The sequence below is a fragment of the Cervus elaphus genome, chromosome 17 (genome assembly GCF_910594005.1).
Source record: "Cervus elaphus chromosome 17, mCerEla1.1, whole genome shotgun sequence".
NCBI lineage: Eukaryota > Metazoa > Chordata > Mammalia > Artiodactyla > Cervidae > Cervus > Cervus elaphus.
Genome location: NC_057831.1, coordinates 46,330,559 through 46,356,964, shown reverse-complemented (window position 1 = coordinate 46,356,964; position 26,406 = coordinate 46,330,559). Strand labels below are relative to the sequence as shown.

Sequence of the window (26,406 nt, the reverse complement as noted above, 5' to 3'; positions counted from 1 at the left end):
TCAGAAAATGCCAATAGGCATTCAAAAACACAATCCTTCCAAAATGCAATTTGGCAGTAATACATGCATTAGGCAAAAATATGCCAGTAATTACTGCCAGTAATATATATTTTTTAAATCTTAAAACATTCATACATTTTAATCTAATAGTATGCCTTTGGGAACTCACCCTTAATACCCAAAATGCCAAAATGCTTTATGCACATAAATGTTTGTAACAATATTTTTAATGGAAAAACTGAAGAGAATCTATTTAAAAATGGGAAACTACCCAACAATAAGAACAAGTAAATATCTTCTATTTCAGTTAACAGTTAGGAAAAGCTCAGAATACATTACACTTTTAAAAGCAAGATGCAAAATTGCATCTAAAAGAATTGCAACTATCCAGTAACTCTGTATATTTTAAAAGAACAATAACAAAGTGGTTCTGAGGGTGAAATTTATTTTCTTTGCTACACTTGTCTGTATTTTCCAAGTTCATAATAAAAAAAACTGTATAAAAGAAGAATGAAAACTGAGATAACACAGCATCCATTTTAAGTATCATAAGATCTAAATAGAAATCATTCTGAATGTTTAAATTAGCATATACAGTTAAAAAATACATTAAACATTTTCCTTAGCTTAATTCTACTTTGGCTTTCTAGCTTCAGAAAGGGAAAAGATCAAAATACAGAAAAAGACTTATGCACAAAAGGCATGAATCAAGACATTCATCATCCAAAAAGATTACCGACAACATACTAGACACTACTTAGGATACAAATAAGACAGACAAGGGTCCAATTTTTTAGAAACGTACATTTCTATGGGCATGTACAGATTGCAAGTTAATAAATATATTGATATAATTCCTAGTTATAAGTGTATCAAACTATTAAGTGATTTGTGTATATACTGAAGAGAGGAAGGAAACAGGCTAATCCTACAGGTAGTCACCGAAAAAGACATCAAACAAAACACTAAAGTCAGCCATGCAAAAGCTGAGGAGTCCAGGCTGGATGCATGAGGCAGGGTGCTCAGGGCTGGTGCACTGGGATGACCCTGGGGGGTGGAGCGGGGAGGGGGGTTCTGGATGGGGAACACATGTGCGCCCGTGGCTGACTGTCAATGTATGGCAAAAACCACTACAATATTGTAAGGTAATTAGCCTCCAATTAAAATTAATTAGTTAATTTTTTTAAAAAAAGCTGATGAGGAACAGGCAGAAAACCTCAAGTGCTAAGACTTAGAAACAGGGAAAGAGTTTGGCATATTTAGCAGCAGAAAGGAAATGAGAACAAGCAGGGACCTGCAGACCAGGGTAAAAAGTTGCTGTTTTACTGTAATTACAAAGGAAAGCCACTGAAATGGGAAGGAAATGATCTTATATGCATTTTTATAGGCTTCAGAGATGAGAGACTGTCAAAGGTTAACAGCAGTAACAAGAAATTAGGAAGCTACTGCAGGAATCCCAGTGAGGGGTAATGGTGGCCTGGACTAGAGTGATGGCAATGGGAATAGAGAAAAGTAGGGAAACTCAAAACATATGTGGGTAGTTAGAACCCATAGTATTACTGACAGATGGTCAGGATGTGGGAAATGAGAAATCAGAACAATCAAGTACAGCTCCTAGAAGTTTGGCTGAATCATTATTTACAAAACTAAAACTTCCAGCGTGTTTCCTTTTTTTTTTTTTTCCAGCATGTTTCTAATAGAGGAAGAGTTAAGTATATTATGAAAGACTCCATCAGATAAACATTACTAATGTTTGTGGAAGGTCTGCTTTCTCTTACTATCCAGAGGCAGTAGGCATGGTTCTTAACTATTTGAGCCTTCAGGTTCCTAAAATTAATTACTCAGTATATCCTCAAATAATTACTACTACTACAAAAAAAAAAAGTCCTCAAATAATTACTACTACAAAAAAAAAACTACTGCTGTTACAGAGTTGTTGGAAGAATTAAATGTGAACCTAGAAAAAGCACTTAATACAATGACTATGCTCAATAAGTTAAAGTTGCCAGAAGTCACAGTAATGACTCTGCACCCAGAGTAAACAAGGTAGTCAATAAATATTTTATAGATAAACAGACAGGCAGATAAAAGAAATGGTAAAATAGGAATTTAAACCCAGGTCATCTGACTCAAACTCTATAAAACCATACTATACCACAGGTGAGCAATGAAGAATAAAACCTGTAACAACTGTTAGATTGTGAAATCAACTAAGAAGAATGGATGGAATCCTCATTAGAGACTTTTTGGTACAAATTACACAACAGTCCAAGGTCCAGCGGGCTAAGGATAATATACAGTCAAGTGGATCAACTATAGAATAACTGACAATTTCTGAATCACAAAATTAACTGAAACACTTCCTGGCTTTTCAGTAAGTACCTTACTTCAGTAATGCTGATGACTCAACCTGAAGACACTGCAGAGGAAGCACAAGACTAGGAATTTAGTTAGACCATGGGAGTCTGGGCAGCAAAAAATTATCAATAGGAAGTCAAGACAGAGAAAGGGAAGACAAGTGAGTACCAGGATAAGAGAACAGAATCTAAAACCTGGAAGGAAAGAATTAGCCAAGATACATATACCAAAAGCCACTATTAAGAGTCTGAGAGAAAAGCACAGACTGGGAGAAGAAGGTAGCTACCAGCAGGATAGTTGAGAAATCCTCCCATCCCCAGGGCCCAGGCAGGCCCACTGCTCCTAAGAGAGAGTAGAAGTAAAATCCCACCACCTTCAGAGAAAGACAAGAAACCCACTTGGCCCAGGATCCCCTGCTGCAACTAAGCAGTAAGCTTCCGCTGGGCCAAAGACAGGAAGCTCGCTCTAGCCTAAGTACTCCCTCAGACACAAGGCAGAGTTTAGCTTCCACTAGGAGAAAGGGGCAGAGAAGGTAATGGCACCCCACTCCAGTACTCTTGCCTGGAAAATCCCATGGACGGAGGAGCCTGGTAGGCTGCAGTCCATGGGGTCTCGAAGAGTCAAACATGACTGAGCAACTTCACTTTCACTTTTCACTTTTATGCAGTAGAGAAGGAAATGGCAACCCACTCCAGTGTTCTTGCCTGGAAAATCCCAGGGATGGGGTCGCACAGAGTCGGACACGAATGAAGTGACTTAGCAGCAGCAGTAGCAGGAGAAAGTGGAGAAGACTCAGAAACACCCACTGCCAAGGCCCAGGCTCACAAACCCTACCTAAAGCTGAAGGGACCTCAGGAGAATCAAGAACTCCTCCATTCCTACCGCAAACCCAGCACACACACAGAGGGCCCCCTCTACAGCACAGTTGTGCTGCAGACAGCTGCCAGTGAAGCAGGAACATTATTCAGGCCACACAGACCACCAAGGAACAGCAATACTCCACTGGGGAAACTTCAGGTCTGTGATGCACTGAAGGGGACATTAGTAACAGGAGAGCCACACCCAGCTCAACTAGGGACACAAACTACCATAGAGTATACTGTAACTTAAAATGAGTTCTCAAGCACCTCACAAGCTGCAGAAGGAAATTCTGAACCCTTCCTTATAGTGAAAAGATGATAAACGGAAATCCAAGGTGTTCAAGACAGTCGCTCAGTCATGTCCGACTCTTTGCAATCCCATGGACTGTAGCCTACCAGGCTCCTCCGTCCACGGGATTTTCCAGGCAAGAATATTGGAGTGGGTTGCCTTTTCCTTCTCCAGGGGATCTTCCTGACGCAGGGATTGAACCCGGGTCTCCCGGATTGTAGGCAGACACTTTAACATCTGAGCCACCAGGGAAGACACTTTTCTGAATTACTAAGTCAGAACATGCAATGACTCTTTACTATGGTATTTTCTTTCAACAAACATAAATACTAATAGATTCTGATGTGTCTATTGATCCTCACTTCAAAGCCCACTGTTCCTATAAGATTTTAGTTCTTCAATGCCAAATTGCGCTAGGGTTAGGACTTTTCAGGACCATCTTCAGCATCATTAGGAAAGAATTATCTATAAACATACCATGTCTTGCTTTGGAATTTGTATTTAACCAAAAACAGCTGCTATTTATCTGGAAATCATGAAAAACTGACTAAAGACAAAAAAAGACTTATTTTTTATTTCCTAAGCAGAGTCTATTCCCATGTCGTTTCATTATAAATTAGAGGTCCTAGAATATAACAATTTTTTATTCTTTTACTAATCTAGAATATGAAGAAAAAAGTCCTAATTACTAACAGTTCAATATTCAAGGCTTATGATGAATATATCATAACCACCAGCCACCTACCTAAAAACAAATTTTTAGACTTCAAAATGTAAAACTAAATTTTAATACATTATAAAAGCTAGTTGATAATTTTATAAACAAGTTTAAAAAACTTCAGAGAATTTCATATGTGTTTCAACTAAATTCAGAAGGCCAACATATCTACTTGTTTCTAGGACATTTTAAAATAGATCCCCAAAGGTTAAATGTTTTAAAAAGTAAAATTTTTACAATACACGTTAAGAATTTTTGTTTTGGTTATTTTTAAGAATTTACAAATGGTAACAAACATACAAATACAAAAAAAAAAGTTTAATGTAAGCTTTAAAAAAAAGAAGATATATAAGTAAACTTCAAGAGGTGCAAATAAAAACACAAAAATTGACAAAGATAGGCTCAGAAAAATGGTTGCCCTAAGGCTTACACACACTTGGCACTACCCAGAAAGAGGCTCCCAAGGAGGCATCAAGAGTGAAGGTAAGCACACACCTTTACACAAGGCAGAAACATGAGCTGAGGGCAGGGGCAGGCACCAGGAGAGCAACTGGGGGCATGTCGGGCAGAGGAGGCAGCATCAAGCGAGGGGCGGACTGCAGCAGGAGGAAGCAGAAGGATGGAGGGTAGGGAGAGCAGAGGACAATGAGAAAAAATAGGTCCCATAAGGAAATATTATATGGCATATGGCAAAAAAACAACAACACAGAACCAGGAATTAATAGATTTTGAATTCCAGTTCTAGATCTATTATATTATGAGTTGACTTTAGAAAACATATATTTACATATGCTTTGCATAAAACTCAAAGAGATTTATTATGACTTGTATAACTGATACTATAAATGAGCATAAACAAAATCAATGTGCCACCCAGCTTCAATTACAAAGGAGTCTGGAAAGCAGTGAACACTGGAATCAGTGGCAATCATAAAATGAGGAAAGTGTCAATCAGGTCAAAGATCGGATACTGTACATAGCAAAACTACAACTTCGTGACAAGTGAAATCATGAGACCAGAGACTTCATTTGTTTACTTTCTATACTCCTCTGGCATGTAAAACATGTCTAATAGTTTGAAGTAGGCATTCAAACATCTGCTGAATACACTCCCCAACTAAGTAATACACTGTAAGTCCCTGCCGAATACTTACTGACTTTACTACTCTTAATTTCATATTAATCAGCACTTTTTAAAAGTTTTTAAAGTCTGTAAAATTATAAACTGAATAAATTCCATTCTTTTTAATAACCACATCATTTTAATTTCCCTAAACTCTTTCAAAAAGATGTGAAATTATCAATTAACGAGTTCAAGAGTTAAGACAACTGAGTAACATATTAATTATAACTGCTCAGTTTTTAAAAGTGAAAAGCAAAGCTAATCCTGTTAACGTTTTTCCACTAGAAGTTACAGGCATAAATAAAGACGTACTATAATCCTGCCCAAAAATACTTGATACACAAAACTTTTCAATATCAAATTGATATTGAAATATCAATATCAAATAAACAAATCAATATCAAATACATGTTAGATCAGGTATCAATGATTAAATCATACAGTATTCCAGACTAACTATGCATATATTTTAAAGTGCTAGACCATAATGTAGCAAAGTGATATTTGTAAACCACAGATCACTATACAGATGTAAAGAATCAACTATAACAGATTACAGAGACAAAGCTTCAAGTCAAAAAGCATTTACAAGACTACGATACAACTTTTAAGAGAAAGACACCATAACAGATGCCTCTCAACTGAGTCAAAAAAGAAAGAAAAACCACTATAACACAATGTAAGTAGACAGATATTGCCTGCAAGAATTGCAATAAGGGTATAAAGAATCTGTTAAAGTTTCAAGGTAGAAGAAGTCATGTCTGCAAATTGACGATGACTCTGAAAATACTTTATGACTAAAGAAACATAGAAGCGCAGGAACCACGTCAACTTTTGCCTACCATTGAATCTCCAACTATTAAAACAGTGCGCTGAACACAGAATATTGTAATATTTACTGATTGAATAAACAAATATTTAGAATGGACCTTGAGAGACTGAGAGGACACTCCAGCATGAGGGAAACATGTAAGGAAAAGAATAAAGGAGGAAATAAAGATGTGTTTCAAAGAACAAGAATTAGCCTAATTTTGGTGGAGTATATTTATAACGTGCAGAAGATCAGGAGGAGTTTGTGTCCATTATGAATTTCAAAACAAGTTTAAATTTATTTTGGTATAACCAAAAAATAATAATTTTTATGAATGAAACTAGAATACAAGAGAATACAAGATGAGTTATAAGATTATTGCCTCCTCTAACACAAATGATTGAGTTCAGAACCACTGTGGTAGCAATAAGAATGAAAGGAGTGGGGGAAAGGTGAAATGTAATTCTCAGAATTTGAGTTTGGCTGGTCAAAAAACAGTAGTATAATTAAAGGAAATACAAAGTCCAAAACAAGATGGTGGGGGTGGGAGGAAGAATCACATAAAGAAAATGACATTTGTTGAGAACTTGTTAAACATTTTAAATACACTATTTATTTAGTCTTCAAAACATCTCTGTGAGATAGTTATACCCCCATTTTACAAATGAAGCAAAGAGGTCAAGAGGCTTCCCCAAAACTCACAAAGCTCACAAAGCTAATTACGTTATGTGTCACTCCCTCTCTTCTTCCTTCCTAAGACAACCTCCATTTTGTTCAAATATGGGCCAGCAATGTGCTCAGGAGGGTGGGCCACTCCCCTAGCCCTGGGACAATGAATCCTGATTGTTCTAAACAAGGGAAATCCTATTTCCATTGTCCAATAACCCAGGCCTGACCTATGAGGCATGAGAAGAAATACGTTGAGGGCTCTGGGAAACTTTTCTACCGGCGTTAGCATTTCAGACGTCATTAGGAATCTTGAAGCTACCAATCTAACAGTTATCCCTGCTTTCCAATCTATCAGCAAATCAAATCAATTCTAGTTCCAAAATATCTCGTTAACCCTTTTCTCCTATCATCTTAGTCCAGGCCTTTATTAACTCTCAACTGGACTCTAATAATTACTCTCCTAGTCAATCTCCCTGTGGACACTCTTGCTCCCAACAATTCATTCCCCAAAGAGCAGCCAAAGAAATCTTTAAAATATAAACCATGGAGCAACTGAACACTTGCTCTGCTGCTGGGATTGTAAAATGGTACAACCACCATAGGAAAGAGTGCAAAAGAAAAGAAACCACCACAGAAAAGAAAAAAAGTTCAGTTTTCTCAAAACACTAATATATATATATATACACACACAAATCCAAAAAAATTGAAACCAGAGTCTCAAAGAGCTATTTGCATACCCACAATCACAGCAGCACTGTTCACAATAGCCAAGAGGTAAAATCAACAGATGAAAGAATATTTAAAAAAAAAAAAAAAATGCAGTAGAGGGCTTCTCTGGTTAAGAATTCACCTTGCAACGCAAAGGACACCAGTTCAATCCCTAACCCAGGAAAATCCTACATGCCACAGAGCAACTAAGCCCACAAGCCTCCAACTACTGACCCCACACACTGTAGCTACTGAAGCCCAGGCACGTACAGCCCGTGCTCCCCAACAAGAGAAGCACACACACCATAGTGAAGAGGAGCCCCCGCTGGCCACATCTAGAGAAGGCCCATGTGCGGCAACGAGGACCCACCCACAGCCAAAAAACAAAACAAACCTCTTTTTAAAAAGTGCAGTATAAACATACACTGGAATATTATTCAGCCTTCAGATGGAAGGAAATTCTGTATTATATACAAAAAGGATGAACCGTGAGGACCCTATGCTAAGTGACATAAGCTAGTCACAGTAAGACAAATACTACATAATTCCACTTACAGGACCTATCTAATGTAGTCAAATTCACAGAAATAAGGTAGAATGGCAGCAAATATACTTAACACTTCTGAACTGTACACTTAAAAATGGTTAAAATGACAAATTTTATGTTAAGCATTCTTTTCACAGTATAAAATACACACACATCAGGCCAAACAAAAATAAATCCTATCACTTCACTCTTCCCCTTAAAGTGCTTCAGTTGCTTCCTATCACCCACTGATAAACTTCAAACAAGGTCTATGAGGCTCTGTGCCATCTGGTCCTTCTTGCTTACACAGTCTGTTCACACGCTACTCTCCTCCTCCCTTCGAGATGCCCAGTCAAAATAATACTCTCTCACTTCTTCAGACAATTCAGATTCTTTCTTGCCTCGAGGTCTTTGTCCATTCTATTGCCCCTGTGCGGAATGGTCATCCCTAATCCTTCACAGTCTTGGCTCTCCACTATCCTTCAGATGTCACCTTAAATGTGACCTTCTCAGAAGCCTTCCCTAACCAGCTTACCTAAATTGATAGGTATCCCCACACCATCCACGTTATTTTCTGTCTTCTGTCTCTTTCACTCCTTGATGGCATTTCTAATTAACTATTTTTTTCCCTATCTTCCCAAACAAAATGCAGACTCCATCAGGACAAGGACCTCATCAATCTTGTTCATCATTATGTCCCTAATATTTATCATATGCCTGTTATATACTTAACATTTAAATACTTATTAATTTCACATTAAGAAAAAATCATTCTACAAGCCTGTTATTAAATATACATACAGATCTTTAAAAGGTTATAACTGATGCTACAATTATTATTTCTAGTTACTGAGGTAGATGCATTAACTATAATTTTCAACATGCTCTAAATTTCCTGTAATAAATCTTTACACTCAGAAATTTACAATTTTTAAGACTGATATTTCAACTGTTACATGCTTTAGATCTTTTAATTATATAAAACAAAGGTACCGAACAACTCAAGCTAACAATACAACCAACTTCTTAAAAATACCATAGTGCTCCTCAATCTCTGTCTATACTGTTTTCTATTTCTACAAACTTTAACTAATCTCAGGCCATGAAGGACAGGAAGCCTGGCATGATGCAGTTCACGGGGTCACAGAGTGGGACATGACTTAGCGATGGAAGACCAACAGGCCATTAATGGTTGTTGAGATTACAGAAGTGACTCAAACTACCTCTTCTTACTTTTCTAAATGTATGTAAAACATCTTAACAATATGTAATATATCACTGAACATTTCTACAACTTTCCTACATCTCTATCTATAGATTATTAAAAAAAAAAACCAATAACTGAACACTTACACTTGCCACACTCTTTTCTACATAGATTAACTCATTGGTACTTTAAAACCCATTTTAGAGATAAGGAAATTTAGGTACTAATAGGTTAAACCATCTACCCTAAGTTACAATACCACTGTCAGTCTGGTACTCAAGCCCAGGAAATCATGCCGTAGTTTAGAGACTATGCTCTTAATTACTCTTCACAAAAGCTGGAACTGACTTATGGCCCAAATAAAATTTCAAGATATAAAATGCTATGCTTCTTAAAAATTACATTTCATCCTTAAAGAATAGCCATGAAAGCAAAGCACAAACAGGAAATACCCACTTACTGAGAATACCAATTTTTTTTAAAGTTCTTTGTCTTAATCCCTAGAAATGTACATTTTAAATGAGCACTTTAAAGAGCTCAGAATATTTAATAGCAAAACTTTAAGGAAGGAAAAATTGGTTATTTACCAAAGATAATGCCAAAGCCTTTGACTGTGTGGATCACAACAAACTGGAAAACTTTTCAAGAGATGGGAATACCAGACCACCTGACCTGCCTCCAGAGAAATCTGTATGCAGGTCAAGAAGCAACAGTTAGAACTGGACATGGAACAAGAGAATGGTTCCAAATCAGAAAAGGAGTACGTCAAGGCTGCATATTGTCACTCTGCTTATTTAACTTATATGAAGAGTACATCATGCAAAATGCTGGGCTGGATGAAGCACAAGCTGGAATCAAGATTGCCAGGAGAAATATCAATAACCTCAGATATGCAGGTGACATGACCCTTATGGCAAAAAGCTAAGAAGAACTAAAGAGCCTCTTGATCAAAGTGAAAGAGGAGAGTGAAAAAGCTGGCTTAAAACTCAACATTGAGAAAACTGAGATCATGGCATCCGGTCCCATCACTTCATGGCAAATAGATCGGGAAACAATGGAAACAGTGGGAGACTTTATTTGGGGGGGGCTCCAAAATCATTGCAGATGGTGATTGCAGCCATGAAATTAAAAGATGCTTGCTCCTTGGAAGAAAAGCTATGACCAACCTAGACTAACTATTAAAAAGCAGAGACATTACTTTACCAACAACTGTCCATCTAGTCAAAGCTATGATTTTTCCAGTAGTCATGTATGGATGAGAGTTGGACTGTAAATAAAGCTGAACACCAAAGAATGGATGCTTTTGAACTGTGGTTTTGGAGAAGACTCTTGAGAGTCCCTTGGACTGCAAGGAGATCCAACCAGTCTATCCTAAAGGAAATCGGTCCCGAATATTCATTGGAAGGACTGTTGCTGAAGTTGAAACTCCAATACTTTGGCCACCTGATGCAAAGAACCAACTCATTGGAAAAGACCCTGATGCTGAGAAAGCCTGAAGGCAAGAGAAGAGAGAAGGGGAGCAACAGAGGATGAGATGGTTGGATGGCATCACCAATGCAATGGACATGAGTTTGAGTAGGCTCCAGGAGTTGGTGATGGACAGGGAAGCCTGGTGTGCTGCAGTTAATGGGGTTGCAAAGAGTTGGACACGACTGAGCAACCGAACCGAACTGAACCAAAGATAAATGAAGAAGGAATTTATAAAATTCCTTGAACAATAAAGATCTAGAATTTAACATTAACCAAAAAGTTTAATTCTGCTACTTCTCCAGCCCCATTTTCTAATTCACTTCCAATCACACCCTGGGCTTTATCGTAAAAATCCTTGGCACTGGAGGATTTTTAAGGTATAAACTATTTGAGAGCAATCCTAAATCTCTCCATTATGTGGAATAATTATCACAGAGAAGACAATAATTTCACAAGGCTTCTGTAAAGTTTAAGTGAGATAAAATATACAAATGCCACCTATAAATTTAAATCTCACATTCAAATACAAATGTTGATACACTACAAGCTGGCTCACAACTGCCTCTGCCATCTTGGGTATCTGGTGATTCACAATCTCCATGTAGCATTCTCAAATGTCAATGTCCATGACCAGAGTCATGTCCCATTCCACTCAGCTTATGCCTCTCACACCACTGTAAATTTCCATATCTGGTAAACTCTCATATATTCTCAGTAAGGATATACCTCTACTGTGGGGAAGCAGGAACATCTTCATTAACAGCCCACCTCACCAAATCAAAGTTAGGAACTCCATCTTTGTAATTCAGTTAAGTATAGTACATAGCCTAAAGTCCAAATACCTCCATCACAATGGAGCATCACCTTTTTAGTGGGTATATCCCCTCCTGGAAAAACAGGAAGGATTGATAGTTTATTAATCCTTGGTGAGTAGCACATAAAACCCACCGAAGCTTTTTGTTTGCTTGCATTTTTCAGTTTCTTTGTTAATAAAGGATAAAAGTAACACAAAAAAGAGTAAACAAAAAAGAATGTTTATTTATATAACTTTCCCCAAAGAAAGGGGAGACTTATTCTTAACTCTGCAAATGTAGAACAAGCACCTGTAACAAATATTCCAATAGATATTTTTAATAAATGCAGGCATGCTACTAAATAAGCTACTATATATAGTCTTTTGTTTTTAAAAAACAAATACACAGACATCTGTTGCATTTCTACAGACTAACAAGACATTATCAGAAAGAGAAATTAAGGAGGCAATCCCATTCACAATAACATCAAAAAAATAAAATACCTAGGATGAAATCTGTCTGTGGAGGTAAAAGACTTGTACTCAAAAAACTCTAAGAGACTGATGAAAGAAAACTGAAGACAATACAAACAAATGGTAAGATACACTGTGTTCATGGGTTAGATTAGATGAACTAATACTATTAAAATGACTGTACTACCCAAGGCAATCTACAAATTCACTGCAATCTCTATCAAGACACCAAGGGCATTTTTCACAGAATTAGAACAAGTAGTTTTAAAAGGTGTATGGAAACATACAAGATCCCAAATAGCAAAAACAATCTTGAGAAAGAACAGAGTTGGAGGCATCTGACTTCAGATTATACTACAGAGATACAGGGACCAAAACAGTATGGTGCTGGCATTAAAAACAGACACATGGATCAACACAACAGAACTGGGAGTTCAGAAATAAATCCACACACTTATGGTCAATCTACAACAAAGGAGGCAAGAACATGCAATAGAGAAAAGACAGTCTCTACAATAAGTGGTGCTAGGAAAACCATACAGCTACAAGTAAAACGACTGAAATTGGAACATTCCCTAACACCATATACAAAATAAATTCAAAATAGATTAAAGATCAAAGTGTATGACCAGAAACCATAAAACTCCTAGAATTTGACATAAATTACAGCAATAATTTCTGGCTCTGTCCTCTAAAGCAAAAGAAATAAAACCAAAAATAACCAAATGGTTCCAAATTAAACTTAAAAAACTTTTGCCCAGAAAAGGAAACAATCAACAAAACAAAAAGACAACCTACTAAACGAGAGAAAATATTTGCAAATGCTATGACCAATAACAGGTGAACATCCAACATAAACAGCTCATAAAACTCAGTATCAAGAAAGCAAACAACCCAATTAAAAAATGGGCAGAAGACCTAAATAGACATTCTTCCAGAAGACAGGCAGATGGCCAATGGGCATATGACAAGGTCCTCAACATCATTAATCATCAGAGAAATGCAAATTAAAGCTATAATGAGTTATCACCCCATTATGAATGAGGTATCTATTAAGAATGGCTATCATCAAAAAGAATAGAAATGACAAATGCTGACAGGGATGTGGAGAAACGGGAATCCTCGTACACTGTTGGTGGGAATGCACACTGGTGTGCGTACTGTGGAAAACAGTATGGAGATTTTTCAGAAACTAAAACTAGAACTACCATATGATCTAGGAATTTCACACATACATACATAAAAAAAAAAAACACTAATTCAAATAGATATATGCACCCCAATGTTCACAGCAGCATTATTCACAATTATCAAGATATGAAGTAACGTAAGTGTCCACCAACAGATGAATGAATAAAGAAGATGCAGCATGTATACACACACATACACATACATACATACATACAGGTATACTACTCAGCCATAAAAAAGAACAAAATTTTGCCACTTATGCTAAGTGAAATAAGGCAGACAGAGAAAGACAAATACTGTATGTGTTTCCATACACTTATTTGTGGAATTTTAAGAAATAAAACAAACTAGTGAATACTACAAAAAAAAAGAAACAGATTCACAGATATAGAGAACGAATGGTTACCAATGGGGAGACAGAAGTGGGGAGGGGCAAGAAAGGGGTGAGGAATTAAGAGGTACACACTACTATGCATAAAATAAATAAGCTACAAGGATACAAAGGGAACACAGCCAATATGTTACAATAACTATAAATGGAGTATAACCTTTAAAAATTGTGAATCACTGTGCTCTACACCTGAAACTTATATACTATTGAACATCCATACCTCAATTTTTAAAAATGATATAACATTTATAACATTTTTTAAAATTATGCAACACTCTGGCAATTTTCAAGTTTATATTGTTTTTGCAACAATAAAAATGGTCAAATTTTATATCCCCAGTTCTTTATATCATTCCTGGCACAAAACAGTCACTTAAAAATGTTCAAAACTTATGTGAACGCACACATTCACTGAAGTCTGACTTTCTCATTTTTGGCCTCTATGGGTTTTTTTAGAATCCATTTTGACAGAACTAGAACCAAACACTGGATGCAGAGCACAAGGTATATTTTAAACGGCAAATTCAAGAAACAGCAGGGGAGGGGAGTCACTGGCAATCCAGCGGTTAAGACCTCGCACGTCCAAGGCAGGGGAGGCAGGCGCCGTCCCTCACCAGGGCTCTAGAGGCCTACACGCGCAGCAACCCAGAGACAGCAGAGGATGCCTAAACCACAGCTGGACAAAGGTTTCAAGTCGTTCTTTTGTTTTCTTTTTTTAATTTGGTACCCAGAAACACAGAAGGAGGAAACATCAAGGATTAATACAGTCTGAAGCTGTGTGACAAAGCAGAAACAGCTGAAGATGACAGAAAGCAGGAAAACATAAGGGAAACAATGTATTTGTCACGAATGGAAAAGTTAAAAGATTTATTGCTGGAGGATAGGAATAAAAAAGGAGGGGAACTAAGATTATCTATTACTCAACATCATATATTTTTGAAAGGAAAGAAAAACAACAGTGTAAAGAAAACATGAGTGCGATAACATGTACACTGTGAATAGCAGGGGAAAAAAAATCAAATCAGGATTTAAAAACCTTTTTCAATTATTGAGAATCACTTAAAAAACAATTATAAATCATCTTCATTAATGTGGGGGTTTGTGATGAGGTTTCTCAGTATTTTTTAATTACACAAATAAGATATTCAATTCAAATAGTTTTAAATGTTAATTTAATTCTGTAAAATGTCTTCAACATTTTCAGTTCCATACAACGTCACATTTAGGAAAATCAAAGAGAGGTACAGAAAGTGAAAATGACTAGAGGAAAAAAGTAAATTGCAAATAACAGAAACTAAGATGCAGAAGCACACAAAAACACAAATTCATTAGAAAGAAATACTGGGACAGACACAGGCACTTGGTTTTGAAATGAATCAGTCCAAGTAACCTCTCTTTGTCATACTCAAGCTCCCTGGTCCTGGGGTGGGGAAGTTGCCACTATCTTAAGAAAACACTGAAAAGGCACTGCTCTACAACTAATCTTAGCCTTAATCCTAAAAGTCTTTTCATTTCAGTCCAGATGGCTGATGAAGCCTAGCAGAGAAGGAAATTACTCTCAGGACCGCAACTATGATAACTGTGCAGTATCACCTCAAGGGCCAAATGAAATAAAGCCAAAAGTCAAACCAATCATTGGCTTGGGGCTCCCCACCCCCAATGTAGACCTTTCCTAGTAATGAAGTTCTCTGAGGAGGAAATGTTCAGCTAGACCAGAGGAACACAGGACTGGACCCAGAGGCTTAGGAGAGAACCACCCTTAAATCTCCAGCAGTGAAACCAGTCAGGAACAGTTGCTGAAGGCAGGATTAGCAAGCGTCAAGAAGCATTGAGTATCTAATACCTACTAATATAAAGATCTGGAAGAATACAGAAAAGAACAAATCATTTAGATCTGGCTTGTGATCAAATGTCTAATTCACACAATGAAACTCAGAAGTTAATTCTGAAACAATATGACAGTGCTCTGAGGCACTGTTATTCATTCAAAGGAGGTTGGGGGGGAGGTTCAACTCTGAAGCATTGTAATGTTAGTTCAATCTATAAAGTTATCCTTTGTTAAGGAATAAACATTCATTTCTAAATACAGAATACTAAAAAATTTCATATAAATACTTAGGAAATCAACACTTAAGTCCAATCATATACAAAAATAATGTTACATTAAAAAGGCATATTTTGGAATAAAGAAGACCCTCTACAACCAAGGGTTTCTTCTTGCCTAACTTTCAAGGACTTGTACCAATTTAAATCATTTTATAAGCTCTAGAAGTTTAAAGGTAACTTTTATTTCTCAGACTTCCTATGAATAGATTCCTTTCTAATCTAACATTAAATTTTATAAAATTTCCTTTAAACATTCTCATAGCCACTGCATCATTTAAACTCTCAAGACCTCCACTTCTATATAGCTTACTAATTGGCCTCTTTATTTATCTCTCTTATCTCCCCACTTCCATCCACCCATACTTAGCTTTTCAAACACTGAGGTCATGTCACTCCCATGTTTAAAAACCACAGGGCTTCTCAACCCCTGATAGGATGATAGATTTAGCACTCAGTTCATGAACAAAACATTCTGAAAGCTCAAGATACATTTTTAAGCCTTTTGTTCAACCTCAAAATTTATAATAAACCTATTTTTTCCATAACCTACACATGTTTAGTATTATTAAATGTTTCAAATTACTGTTAAATATTTAATGTTTGTTTTCAAAATATTAGTAAAATGAATATACCAAGAAAATGTATCAAAACTTCCCTGTGGCTTTCCATACTCCCCAGCACATGGGTGCATACCCCAATTTTAGATGTCTTGACATTTCAATAGCCAGGGGATAAACTAGAGAATATTAAGTGAAAGTCACTCAGTAGTGTCCGACTCTTTGTGACCCCACGGACTATATAGTCCATGGAATTCTCCAGGCCAGAATACTGGAGTGGGTAGCCTTTCCGTTCTCCAGGGGATCTTCCCAACCCAGGGATCAAACCCAGTCTCCTGTACTGCAGATGGGTTTTTTATCAGCTGAGCCACAAGGGAAGCCCAAGAATACTGGAATGGGTAGCCTTTTCCTTCTCCAGTGGATCTTCCCGACGCAGGAATCAAACTGGTGTCTCCTGCATTGCAGGGAGATTCTTTACCAACCGAGTTATCAGGGAAGCCCTGACAATAAGGAATATTAAAGTTCTTGATAATTTGGCAAAACCTTCTTTCTCCCTGCATTTCTACTATTCTACATACACCCTATCAGTATTAGTCACTCATTTGCATCTGACTCTGCGATCCCATGGACTATAGCCCACCAGGCTCCTCTGTCCATGGGATTTTTCAGGCAAGAATTCTAGAATAGGTTGCCATTTCCTCCTCCAGGGGATCTTCCCCACCCAGGACTGCGTCTCCGGCATCACAGGCAGATTCTTAACTGTCTGAGTCATGCTTATACACTAAAGAAAACGATTTCACTTGTTAGTTATTCTTGTATACACCTCCCTCTTGAAAGCCTTTTCACTCATCTCCACAAGAAGTCCCATCTATAATACATCAAGGTCAAGCTCAAATCCAACCCTCCTCCAAGGCACAGTCTCCAGCAGCCTTACTTTCTCCAACATTCTGAAGTCTGTTACAGTTAATCACAGTCTATTATTATGTCTACTTGAGTATATAATGAGGCATACAACATACCAGTTAAGAAACAAAGCTTTGGAGTCAGAGAAACCCACATCAGTGTCTAACTCTGCTACTTACTGTGATCTTGGACAAGTTACTTAAGATCATCCTGCTTCAATTTTCCCATCTTTTATATGAAGAAAGCAGTTATCTAACAGAAATAATTTCACAATCAAGAACAGTGATATACATAAAGCACTTAGCAAAACACTGACCACCAAGTAACAGTACTATTCCCAATGGGCAACCCCAACCGTCTTACTCTCCTTTCTGTGTTTCCCATTCCTGTATGTGGTGGGCCTCCCTGGTGCCCCCCTGGTGGCTCAGCGGTAAAGAATCCACCTGCCAATGCAGGAGACGCAGGTTCAATTCCTGCGTCAGGAAGATCCCCTGGAGAAGGAGATGGCAATCCACTCCAGTATTCTTGCCTGAGAAATGCCATTAATAGAGGAGCCTGGAGGGCTACAGTCCATGGAGCTGCAAAAGAGCTGGACACAACTTAGCGACTACGTGGTATTCTGCGTACACTTGATAATTGCTTGGTTGATGAAATCTGATCAATTCAGAAGTAATCTCCTAGGTAGGTCTTAATCAGGTAAGGTCCAAATTCTGGCAAAAATCAAAAATGGCTTGCTAATCAACTAATCATATTATTAGTTGTTAATTTTAACATTAGCTTAATGAGTTTATACTTTAGCTACCATACACACAAATAAAGTGTTCCATGCTGCATTATTATCAATGAGCAGGGCAATATCTAAAATGCTTGATATAGTTACTCAAAAGTCTTAATTAATCTTAAAATATTAGCATGTATCCAGACACAAAGCAAGTCTTTAGCAAATTAAACAATTTCTGTATGGATCCTCCTACTGTTAAAATTAAGCTAAATCCTGAACTAACTTTTCCAGCTGGCCCTCTGAGTTTTTCCTGTGCCAGGGGATTCCCAACAGAGACCAATCAGTTCTGCCACAGTATTCTCAAAGAGCACCAAGGAACGCAGTGTTTCCAGACCAATGAGATTACTACCAATTCTTAAATGGTCAGAATACACTAGATCAAAGGGATATGAGTATATTCTTTAATTCTGCAATCAGGAAAAAAAACAACCTAGAGCTATGGCCAAAGACTAGTAAAGAAAGGGATTGGTAAAAGTTAACTATGGGAAAGGAAAAAAAGGATACAGCGGAAGAGCTAGCCATCAAAAGGTGGTTTCGTGAAATCCTAAGCTAAATACAAAAAGAGTAACTTCACGAAAGGAATAAAAACATTTTCTATTACTATGTGAGCTACACTATGAATTTAACTACTGTCACAATGAAACCACTGACACATGTAAATTCACAAAATATTACTCAGAGTAACATATGTGTGTGTATATATATATATACACACACACACACACACTACACTCACTAACTTTCAAAAAAGTGACAGCATTTGCTGGGTAAATGTTAGGGAGGCAAGGTAAAAAAAGCAAAGTTTAACATTTTCCCAAAGACAATCATGCTCATGTGAGATATTTTCATCTAAGTGAAAGCCCTACAACATAGATATGTTTAACACTAGAAAGTAGTCGTGGCTCTTCTAAGTGGTATTATACTTTCAAAAAAGAATACTTTTTTCAATGAAATGTTAATACTTCCAAAAGACATGTTTAAAAATATGAATTTTATATTGTTAGTAGTATGCCAAACTAGTGAAAAGTATTACAGTTAAAACCTTTATATAAACACTAAAAAGGGTTACATTAATTCATAAAAGAATGACAGAAGCATATATTTTTAAAGATAAAATTTGTTTTAAAAGACTCTGAAAATGTTCTAATATTTCAATTGTTCTGCATGTTTTGCCAGAATTGTGTTCTATATACATGCAATATGTTTATGTATGTACATTATGCACACACAAACATACATATATGTGTGTGTATATATGTATACGCCCTGTGTCAACGCCCTTTCATAAACTGTTTTTCAGGGACCATATCTGGATGAGATCAATCACTCAGACTTGATTGGGATAAAGTCATTGACTGTGAATCTGTTAGGCAAAAGAGAAAAAAACATGATGTTTTAAATTATTCAAGCACTGCTTTAGATTATAATAAACAAGTACATCCCTAAATTGCTTTAAATTTCAAAATCGCTTTCAAAGAACCCTAAGTATATATCCAGTTATTAAGTTAAAATTATTATTAATGTCTTATATACATATACACATATATAACTTAAACCCTTACTACAAAGTATTGTAAACATTTAATGGTTTCATCTTATCAAAAATTTGCACACACTAAATCCTAAAAAGGTAATGTAAAAAAAGGAAAGAAAATATAAATCAATATTCTTACGACAATGGGTCTGTTTATCCTGATGATTTAACATAGTCTCTCTCTTTCAAGGGCTTCCCCAGTGGCTCAGCAGTAAAGAATCCGCCTGCAAAGCAGGAGATGGGGGGTTCGATCCCTGGGTCCGGGAAGATCCTCTGGAGGAGGAAATGGCAACCCATTCCAGTACTTCTGCTGGGAAAATGCCATGGACAGCAGAGCCTGGTGGGCTACAGTCTACGGGGCTGCAAAGAGTCAGACACAACTGAAGCAAATGAGTACACACGCACATACACTCTCTTTAAAAGAACACCTACCTGCCTGCTCAAAACTGAGCATGCACTAGATGACTGAGAGGCAATTTGTTCTTAAAATGCACTAAACCTCTGAAGTAAAACTCTTGAGAGGAAAACTTCAATCGAAGAGAATGCTCTCTAGATTTTATTAGTAAAAGAAAAACTCATGGTGTTGCTAAAGGTAAGTATTTAAAATACTAATCTGAAAAGAAGAGAGTGACTCTGTCATTTTCAGATCTACTAAGAATTCATGGTTAAATGACATCATTAATACAGAGTCAGAGAGAACAACTGTCTCCAAATTCTTACAAGAATTTTCCACTTTCAAAAGTCACATAAAACTTAGTTTTCTTACTGAAACTCTCTACTCCATTTCTATCCATTACCACTGACTAGATTATGATAATACAGTATTTTTTTGGTTCAGTCTATGGTTCTACTTCCTGAAGTGTACAATAGCAATAATTATGTTCTGAGTTTAGCACAACATTTACAAACGGAAACCATAAAAGACAGCACTATTCATACAATCAGAAGAATAGGAAGGAGCCCCATACAGACCATGTAAATCAATAAAATTTTCAATATTCTCTAACCTTCTTGTGGACTTTCAATTTACCTTTTCCCAGCTACCAGTTCCATTGACTGTATTTACATACTTATTAAATGACAATTTAACTTGTGCACTGTGTAGTTTGATTATCTTAAAGTTTAAACAGAAATGTCCAACTTTTCAAAATCAATATTCTAACAAAGGGAAAGAATATTAAAAACAAATTCTAGGGTTAGTATTATTTTAGTAAACCTACTTTAAAGCACTACCACTCAAACTCATTTTGTGTGATATATCATACTTTTCATCCAATACAAATCACCTTGCCTTTTTCACAATGCCATAAATAACTCAGAGGAACTGAAGTCTTCAAAAGGAAGGATTAATAACTACTTATTAAAATAAAATTCCATCTTAAGTAATTTTCCTGATGTAATCTACATGACACACATCGTTAGCGGTTAATTCTAAATTTTCTGAATCATGTGCCCTCCTACCAACTACATATTGATAAAACAGTAATTATTTTTTAACCAAACTTTTCTACTCAAGAAACCAAGAGTCACACTCCCAATAGCTTCTAGAAACCCAAGGAGTTTCACCCCCTTCCTTCCTGCATGAGGCATTAAAACTCCACATTCTAGTTTTATCTTGCTACCTTCTTAATGATTACTATAAGACTATTCAAGCATAAAAGTATCCAATCTATTCTCTCATTCAAACTCTATTAATACTCCTAATACTGACCATTCTGTAATCTTTTTATCAAAATCACGGAGATCTGATGTTTCAAGTTCCATTTAAAGGGCCTGTTAAGTTTTAGGGTAAAGCAAGTTAAATATTCCGATCATTATGTTTCATAAAACTTCCAAAGAGCTTGGAAAGTTTACCAACACCCTCCTCTCTAGAATAGTAAACATCCTGTCATAGAATCCAGAGAATAGCTGCTTTGCTCTGAACTCTACCTCCTGAGCAACACTCACAGCAGCTGTTAGTAACTTTCAAACGCCTGTTCGACTAGCTCTTTGGTTAAATTAATGATGGGTCATACTGTTACACTTGACTGTTTCCTTTTTAGTCCTGCAATTATATAGAAAACCTACAAACTACTTTCACATTACTTACAAATAAAGTTCACCCAAAAAAAGCTGACTTTAACTCCACTACTTTTCCAAGAGAAATCATTTCAAGATCCTTCACATCATTATTTAAACCACAACCTATCAGTAGCACATGACAACAGAAAGCTTTAGATTTAATTTTCTACCTCACCTTACCATACATGTTCGCAAATTTCAAGAACGTTCCATATTTTTAAAAGGTTCTATTGCAGCCTGTAAGAACTATGCTGCTCAAAAAAAAAAAAAAGAACTGTGCTGCTCAAATACAAGCACCGAATATCCTGCACTGGTAAATTTTCGGTATCTTGCTGATTAGCTGCTGAGCTTTCTGCACCCTGTGAACCGTGACAATCCCACCAGCAAATACTATCTATCCATCCTTTAAAAGGGTCTTCCTCCCACTCCTCAAAAGGAAAAAAAAAGAAATCCACATTAGACTAGAGATTTGCCATACTAACAAGGAACCACTCATACCACTAGGTATTATGGCTCTCAAAGAAGCCGCTCTAGCAGTCTCCCCTGGGACATTTTGCTCAGCCGGGCTTTGAACCGGTGAGACTCGCTGCCAGCTGCCTTTGCAAAAGCAGCACCAGAGGCGGACTCCATACCGCATTGCTGCTGCTGACTACTTCTAGCAGCTTCAAAAAAAAAAAAAAAAAATCAGCCCAGTACCCTGCAGACCCTGCTGGCTCTTTCTGCAGCACGGAAGAGAAACCACTGCATTGCTCAGCGTGGAACACCGGGGAGCAGACTTAAGGGCGGGGAAGCGAATGCCGTCGAGAGGCTCTGGCGAGGGCGGGGTGTCAGAGGGGAGAGGGAAGGCATCCGGAGTGCAGGAGTCCGCGACCAAGCAGCGACCAGGGCGCTGGCGTCCGGGCATCACGCACTGACCCGGGCCGTCGAACTGCAGGCGTCGGGGAGCGGCGCGGGCCCCTCCCGAGGATGGGGGTCCCGCAGCACCCGGCAGAGCCCCGCCCGCCGCCCTCCGGGCCCTCACCTGTCATGAGCACCGAGCTGCCGCCCGCCGCCGCCGCCGCCGCCGCCGCCGCCGCCGCCGCGGCAGGGGAGGCGGCCGCCGCAGCAGAGCCTACCGCCCGCCGTCCGCGGAGGTCTCTGGGCACCAGCTCGCATCCGTCCGCCGCGCCGGCCACCAGCAGCCCAAGCACCAGCAGCGGAGCCCAGAGCCGCCGCCGCAGCCAGCCTGAGGCCGAGCCGGACGTCGTGGCGGGATGAGGACGAGGAGGAGGAGCGGGGGGAAAGCGCGGCGGCGCCCGGGCCGCCGGCCACTCGCCCGCTTCGAGAGGCGCCGCCGCCGCCTGTAACTCCTCGGGCCGCCCCCGCCACCCCAGACGCGAGCTCCTGCCCGGCGCCAGTCTGGTCCCGTCGGCACCGGCGGCCTCTGGAGCTTGGGTCCCGGCTGCGTTCATTGGTTCCGGTTATTTAAAAAAAAGGTGAGGAGCAAAAAGGTACGGCGTCTTCAGGCCGCGCGCGACACCCGCGCTGCTGCGGCAGCGAGACCGGGAGCCGCTGCTCTGGCGCCTCAACACCAGTCCCAGCGCCCGCGCCGCCGCCGCCGCCGCCGCCGCCGCCGCGGCGCATCCCCCCGCCCCCTCCGGCCCGCGCCCGTCGTAGTACCACGCTCGGCCCGGACGCCTCCTCCCCTCACACATTCGCTCGGATACCAATCCCCCGCCTCCTTCAACTGCTCCTCTGCGCAGGCGCGGAGCGGCTGCACTGGGCCTGCGCGGCCCCCGAGCCCCGCCCCGGGGGCGTTGCTGGGAGGAACAGGGCCGCGGAGTGGTTTCCAAGGCTTTCGCAGAGCCGCGAAGATTGGGGGTGGGGAGGAAGACCGGCACGTCCTCCTCCCCCATTCACGCCCCCACCGCGATTGAGACGGCAGGGGACTGGGATCGGGAACCAAGGAGGCGAGGAGGAGAGTGCCAACATCCCAAATCGTTTGAGCGAGTTTTAGCCGAGCAGACGGCAGACAAATAATTGCATGGGTCAGAAAACCTTGTAACCCGAAACTGCGGCGTCTCCAGTATTTTGGTACAGGTGGGGCTTACAGGAGGCTAGCAGTGTGGAAGTCGAGGTCATCGCCTTTTACTTACTTAAAGCTCTTGCTAAGTACTAGTGTGCCAGGGAATATCCTGAGCGCTTTACAAATTTACACATTGTAAGTACAAAATTTAAATGGTGGTATCGTTTTCATGCCCATTTTACAAAAGAGGAAACTAAGGCTCAGAAATGTTCCCAATTTCCACAGCTAATAAGGGAGAAGGGGCCAGATTTAGCGCCAATGAATGTAAATATTGAAAAGGATTTGGTCAAGCCTCTGACTGTCCTGTGCTCAAACATTACGTGAACTCATCGCCTCCCTAACCGCACCCCACCCTATGGAGTCTTTGCTGTCAGTTGAATAGGCTAACAGAAAAACGGTGTTTCAGATTTTTCTTGGCTTCTCCTACCTCAAATGGAGCAGGAGACATACACACACAAGCATCCTCTCTCTCCCCCCGCCGACCCCCCACTCTCTCCCTCCCAGCTGCCCCAACTCTCCCCCGCCCCCCGCCCCCGCTCCCCGCCCCACTCTCTCCCCCCAACCCCAGCGGCACGAAGTTGATTTGCAGATGATGTTCTTAAGCACAAAGGTCTGGTTTGGTATTGGGTTTCCGTTGTTGGGTTGGGGTTTTTATTGGTTTATTTATTTTCTCAACCAAGAAGATACTCAAATTACACAGTTTCCCAAAGAATTTCTTGGGCAGCCAGACCATGAATTTCACTGTGGAAGGACAGATGCACACTTCAGAAAGGAATTAAGAATTTCTTTGAGGCTAATCAATTTATCAACAATGATTTCTTGACAGACTTCTTGGGAACATGGTGTTTAGGTGCCAATTCTTTATAGGGCAACAGGGAGATTATATTTCCCCTGCTGAAAGGCACAGCAGTCAAGTCACATACTTGCTGAATGTCCTCCAAAAGGAGATTCTGCTAGAGGGCCAGCAAAATATAAAGACATAACGGGCTTGTTTCCTGCTCTCTAGAAGGCAACGTTTCATTCATTATTAACTGAGTGCCTAGCGTGAGCTCAGTAGTGGGAATGCAAGGCGGAAAAAGTCAAAGTCAGTATTCAGATAGAAGATAGAAAACACCGTTCCTGCCTGGGGAATCTTACAGTCTTGCTTAGGAGATAAAATTTATACCCATTAAACAATGAGAGCTTAAGACAAGGTAGTAATCAGTTGTTAAATTGGGCAGAGCAAGCTGTTACAGCAGTAACAGCAGTATGAAAGGACGAACAAATTAACAAATCACTGAGTCCAAGCTTCTTTAAACAAAGATGATACGGGCTTTTTCCTGTCTTTAAAAATAGATGTTGGCACTGAGATGGTACTAGATTGGGAGTTATGATTGTTTCTTCCTCTTACTGGGGCCGAAAAGGAGTTATGGAGCTAGAAAACCTGCAAGCGTTAAAGAGACCTCTCTGAGGCAGGTCAGAGTTCAGCAAGAAACCCTCCATCTCCTATTATTTTTGTGATGGGTACCAAAGTTTCCGACTGTTAAATGGGTGGCCGGAATGCATCTTCTGGCTGAACAGAGGAATAGTTATCATTATGTATCTAGCATAAATCTAGGTACAGAAAAGAGATAGTCCACTGCTTTGGAAGAATCTCTAGAATTACAGACGCCATCATTTGCAAGCCAAATGTAAACACAAGGTTTCAGTTGAGGCAATTGTTTCCTTTTCTTCTCAGGTTTCCGGTTCCACCTCCAAGTTTATGCTTTCCCTTTCCTTACTTTCAGCCAAATTCTATTCAAAATCCACTGTGACCCCTTTACCCTGACACCTACCTATTCCTACAGCCTGATTTATACCTTTTAACGTCCAAACCTCACGATTTACCACTTATTTACAGAATGTCTTTCTTGTCTAATTATCACCCATTCATGACTTCCAACCGTCTAATAGGCAGCAGGTGAGCTTTGGAGACAAACCTGGTGGAAAGAGCAGCTCCATAACTTTTCAGCTGTGTCACCCATAGACAGCTTTATGTGTCCTAGGTTTCCGGAAGGGAAACTGGGGAGTAATGTGATAAAGCCCGCCCCGCAGTCGTTGCTGACAAAAGACTGAAATAACAGGTCAGCTTTCCCGCGGTGCCGGCACACAGGTACAGAGTCATCCCGAAGGAGCACTATCCCCAGGATCTGGGCGTGAATCTGAGCGTGTTCCTGACTTAGGAAAATCGCATCGCACCTTTGCAGAATAGTTTCATCTTCCGACAAATCCCTAACCCTGCAGTGCACGTCCAGCACAGACGCACACTAGGATCCGTCCACTCGGCCCTTCCCCATTAGAGAAGCAAATCCGCCCTTCTCAAGAGTCCGGCTCCAATCGCATCTCCTTTTCCTCCCCCCTTTTCCCCCGCAGCCAGGACAACCCACGACGCCCCAAGAGCTCCAACCCGGAGAACCAGATCTAGTGCCTCGCGCGAGGCCACCAGAGCGCCTGCGCCGCCCGGCAGCCTCGCGCATGCCCGCTGTCTCCGGCCGGTTTTCCCCAGGTGCTCGAGCTCCCAGGCTCCCGCGGTTCCGGGACTCCGCGCTTCCGATCGCTCGGCTTTCGGCTCCCACTCCGTGGGCCGCGCCACCCGGCTACCCGGCGATGACGTTCCGATGCTGGCGGGCTCTGGGTGGGCGTGGAGCGAGAACAGGGATGGAGGTGGAGAAGTGGGGCGCTCCAGCCTGTGGTACCCAGCGGGGCTTAGTCTGGCGACTCATTCCACGCGTGGAATTTATCCCGTCCGCCTGTGATCTGGATTTCTCAGCTTCCATTCCCTGTCCCTGGAAT

At 39.9% G+C, this 26,406-nt stretch overlaps 1 protein-coding gene across 2 annotated transcripts in view; it reads right to left on the bottom strand.

The window, feature by feature from the left end:
* STIM2 (stromal interaction molecule 2) overlaps positions 1 to 23,222 on the bottom strand; it is a 166,606-nt gene extending 143,384 nt beyond the window's left edge. The window contains exon 1 of one of the 2 annotated variants that reach the window (XM_043870921.1): positions 22,552 to 23,222. In XM_043870921.1, the coding sequence (XP_043726856.1) occupies positions 22,552 to 22,981 (430 nt within the window). In that variant the 5' untranslated portion in view covers positions 22,982 to 23,222. The remainder of the gene's footprint in view (positions 1 to 22,551) is intronic. The other variant, XM_043870922.1, reaches the window with a different exon arrangement.
* Positions 23,223 to 26,406: the final 3,184 nt, after the last annotated feature.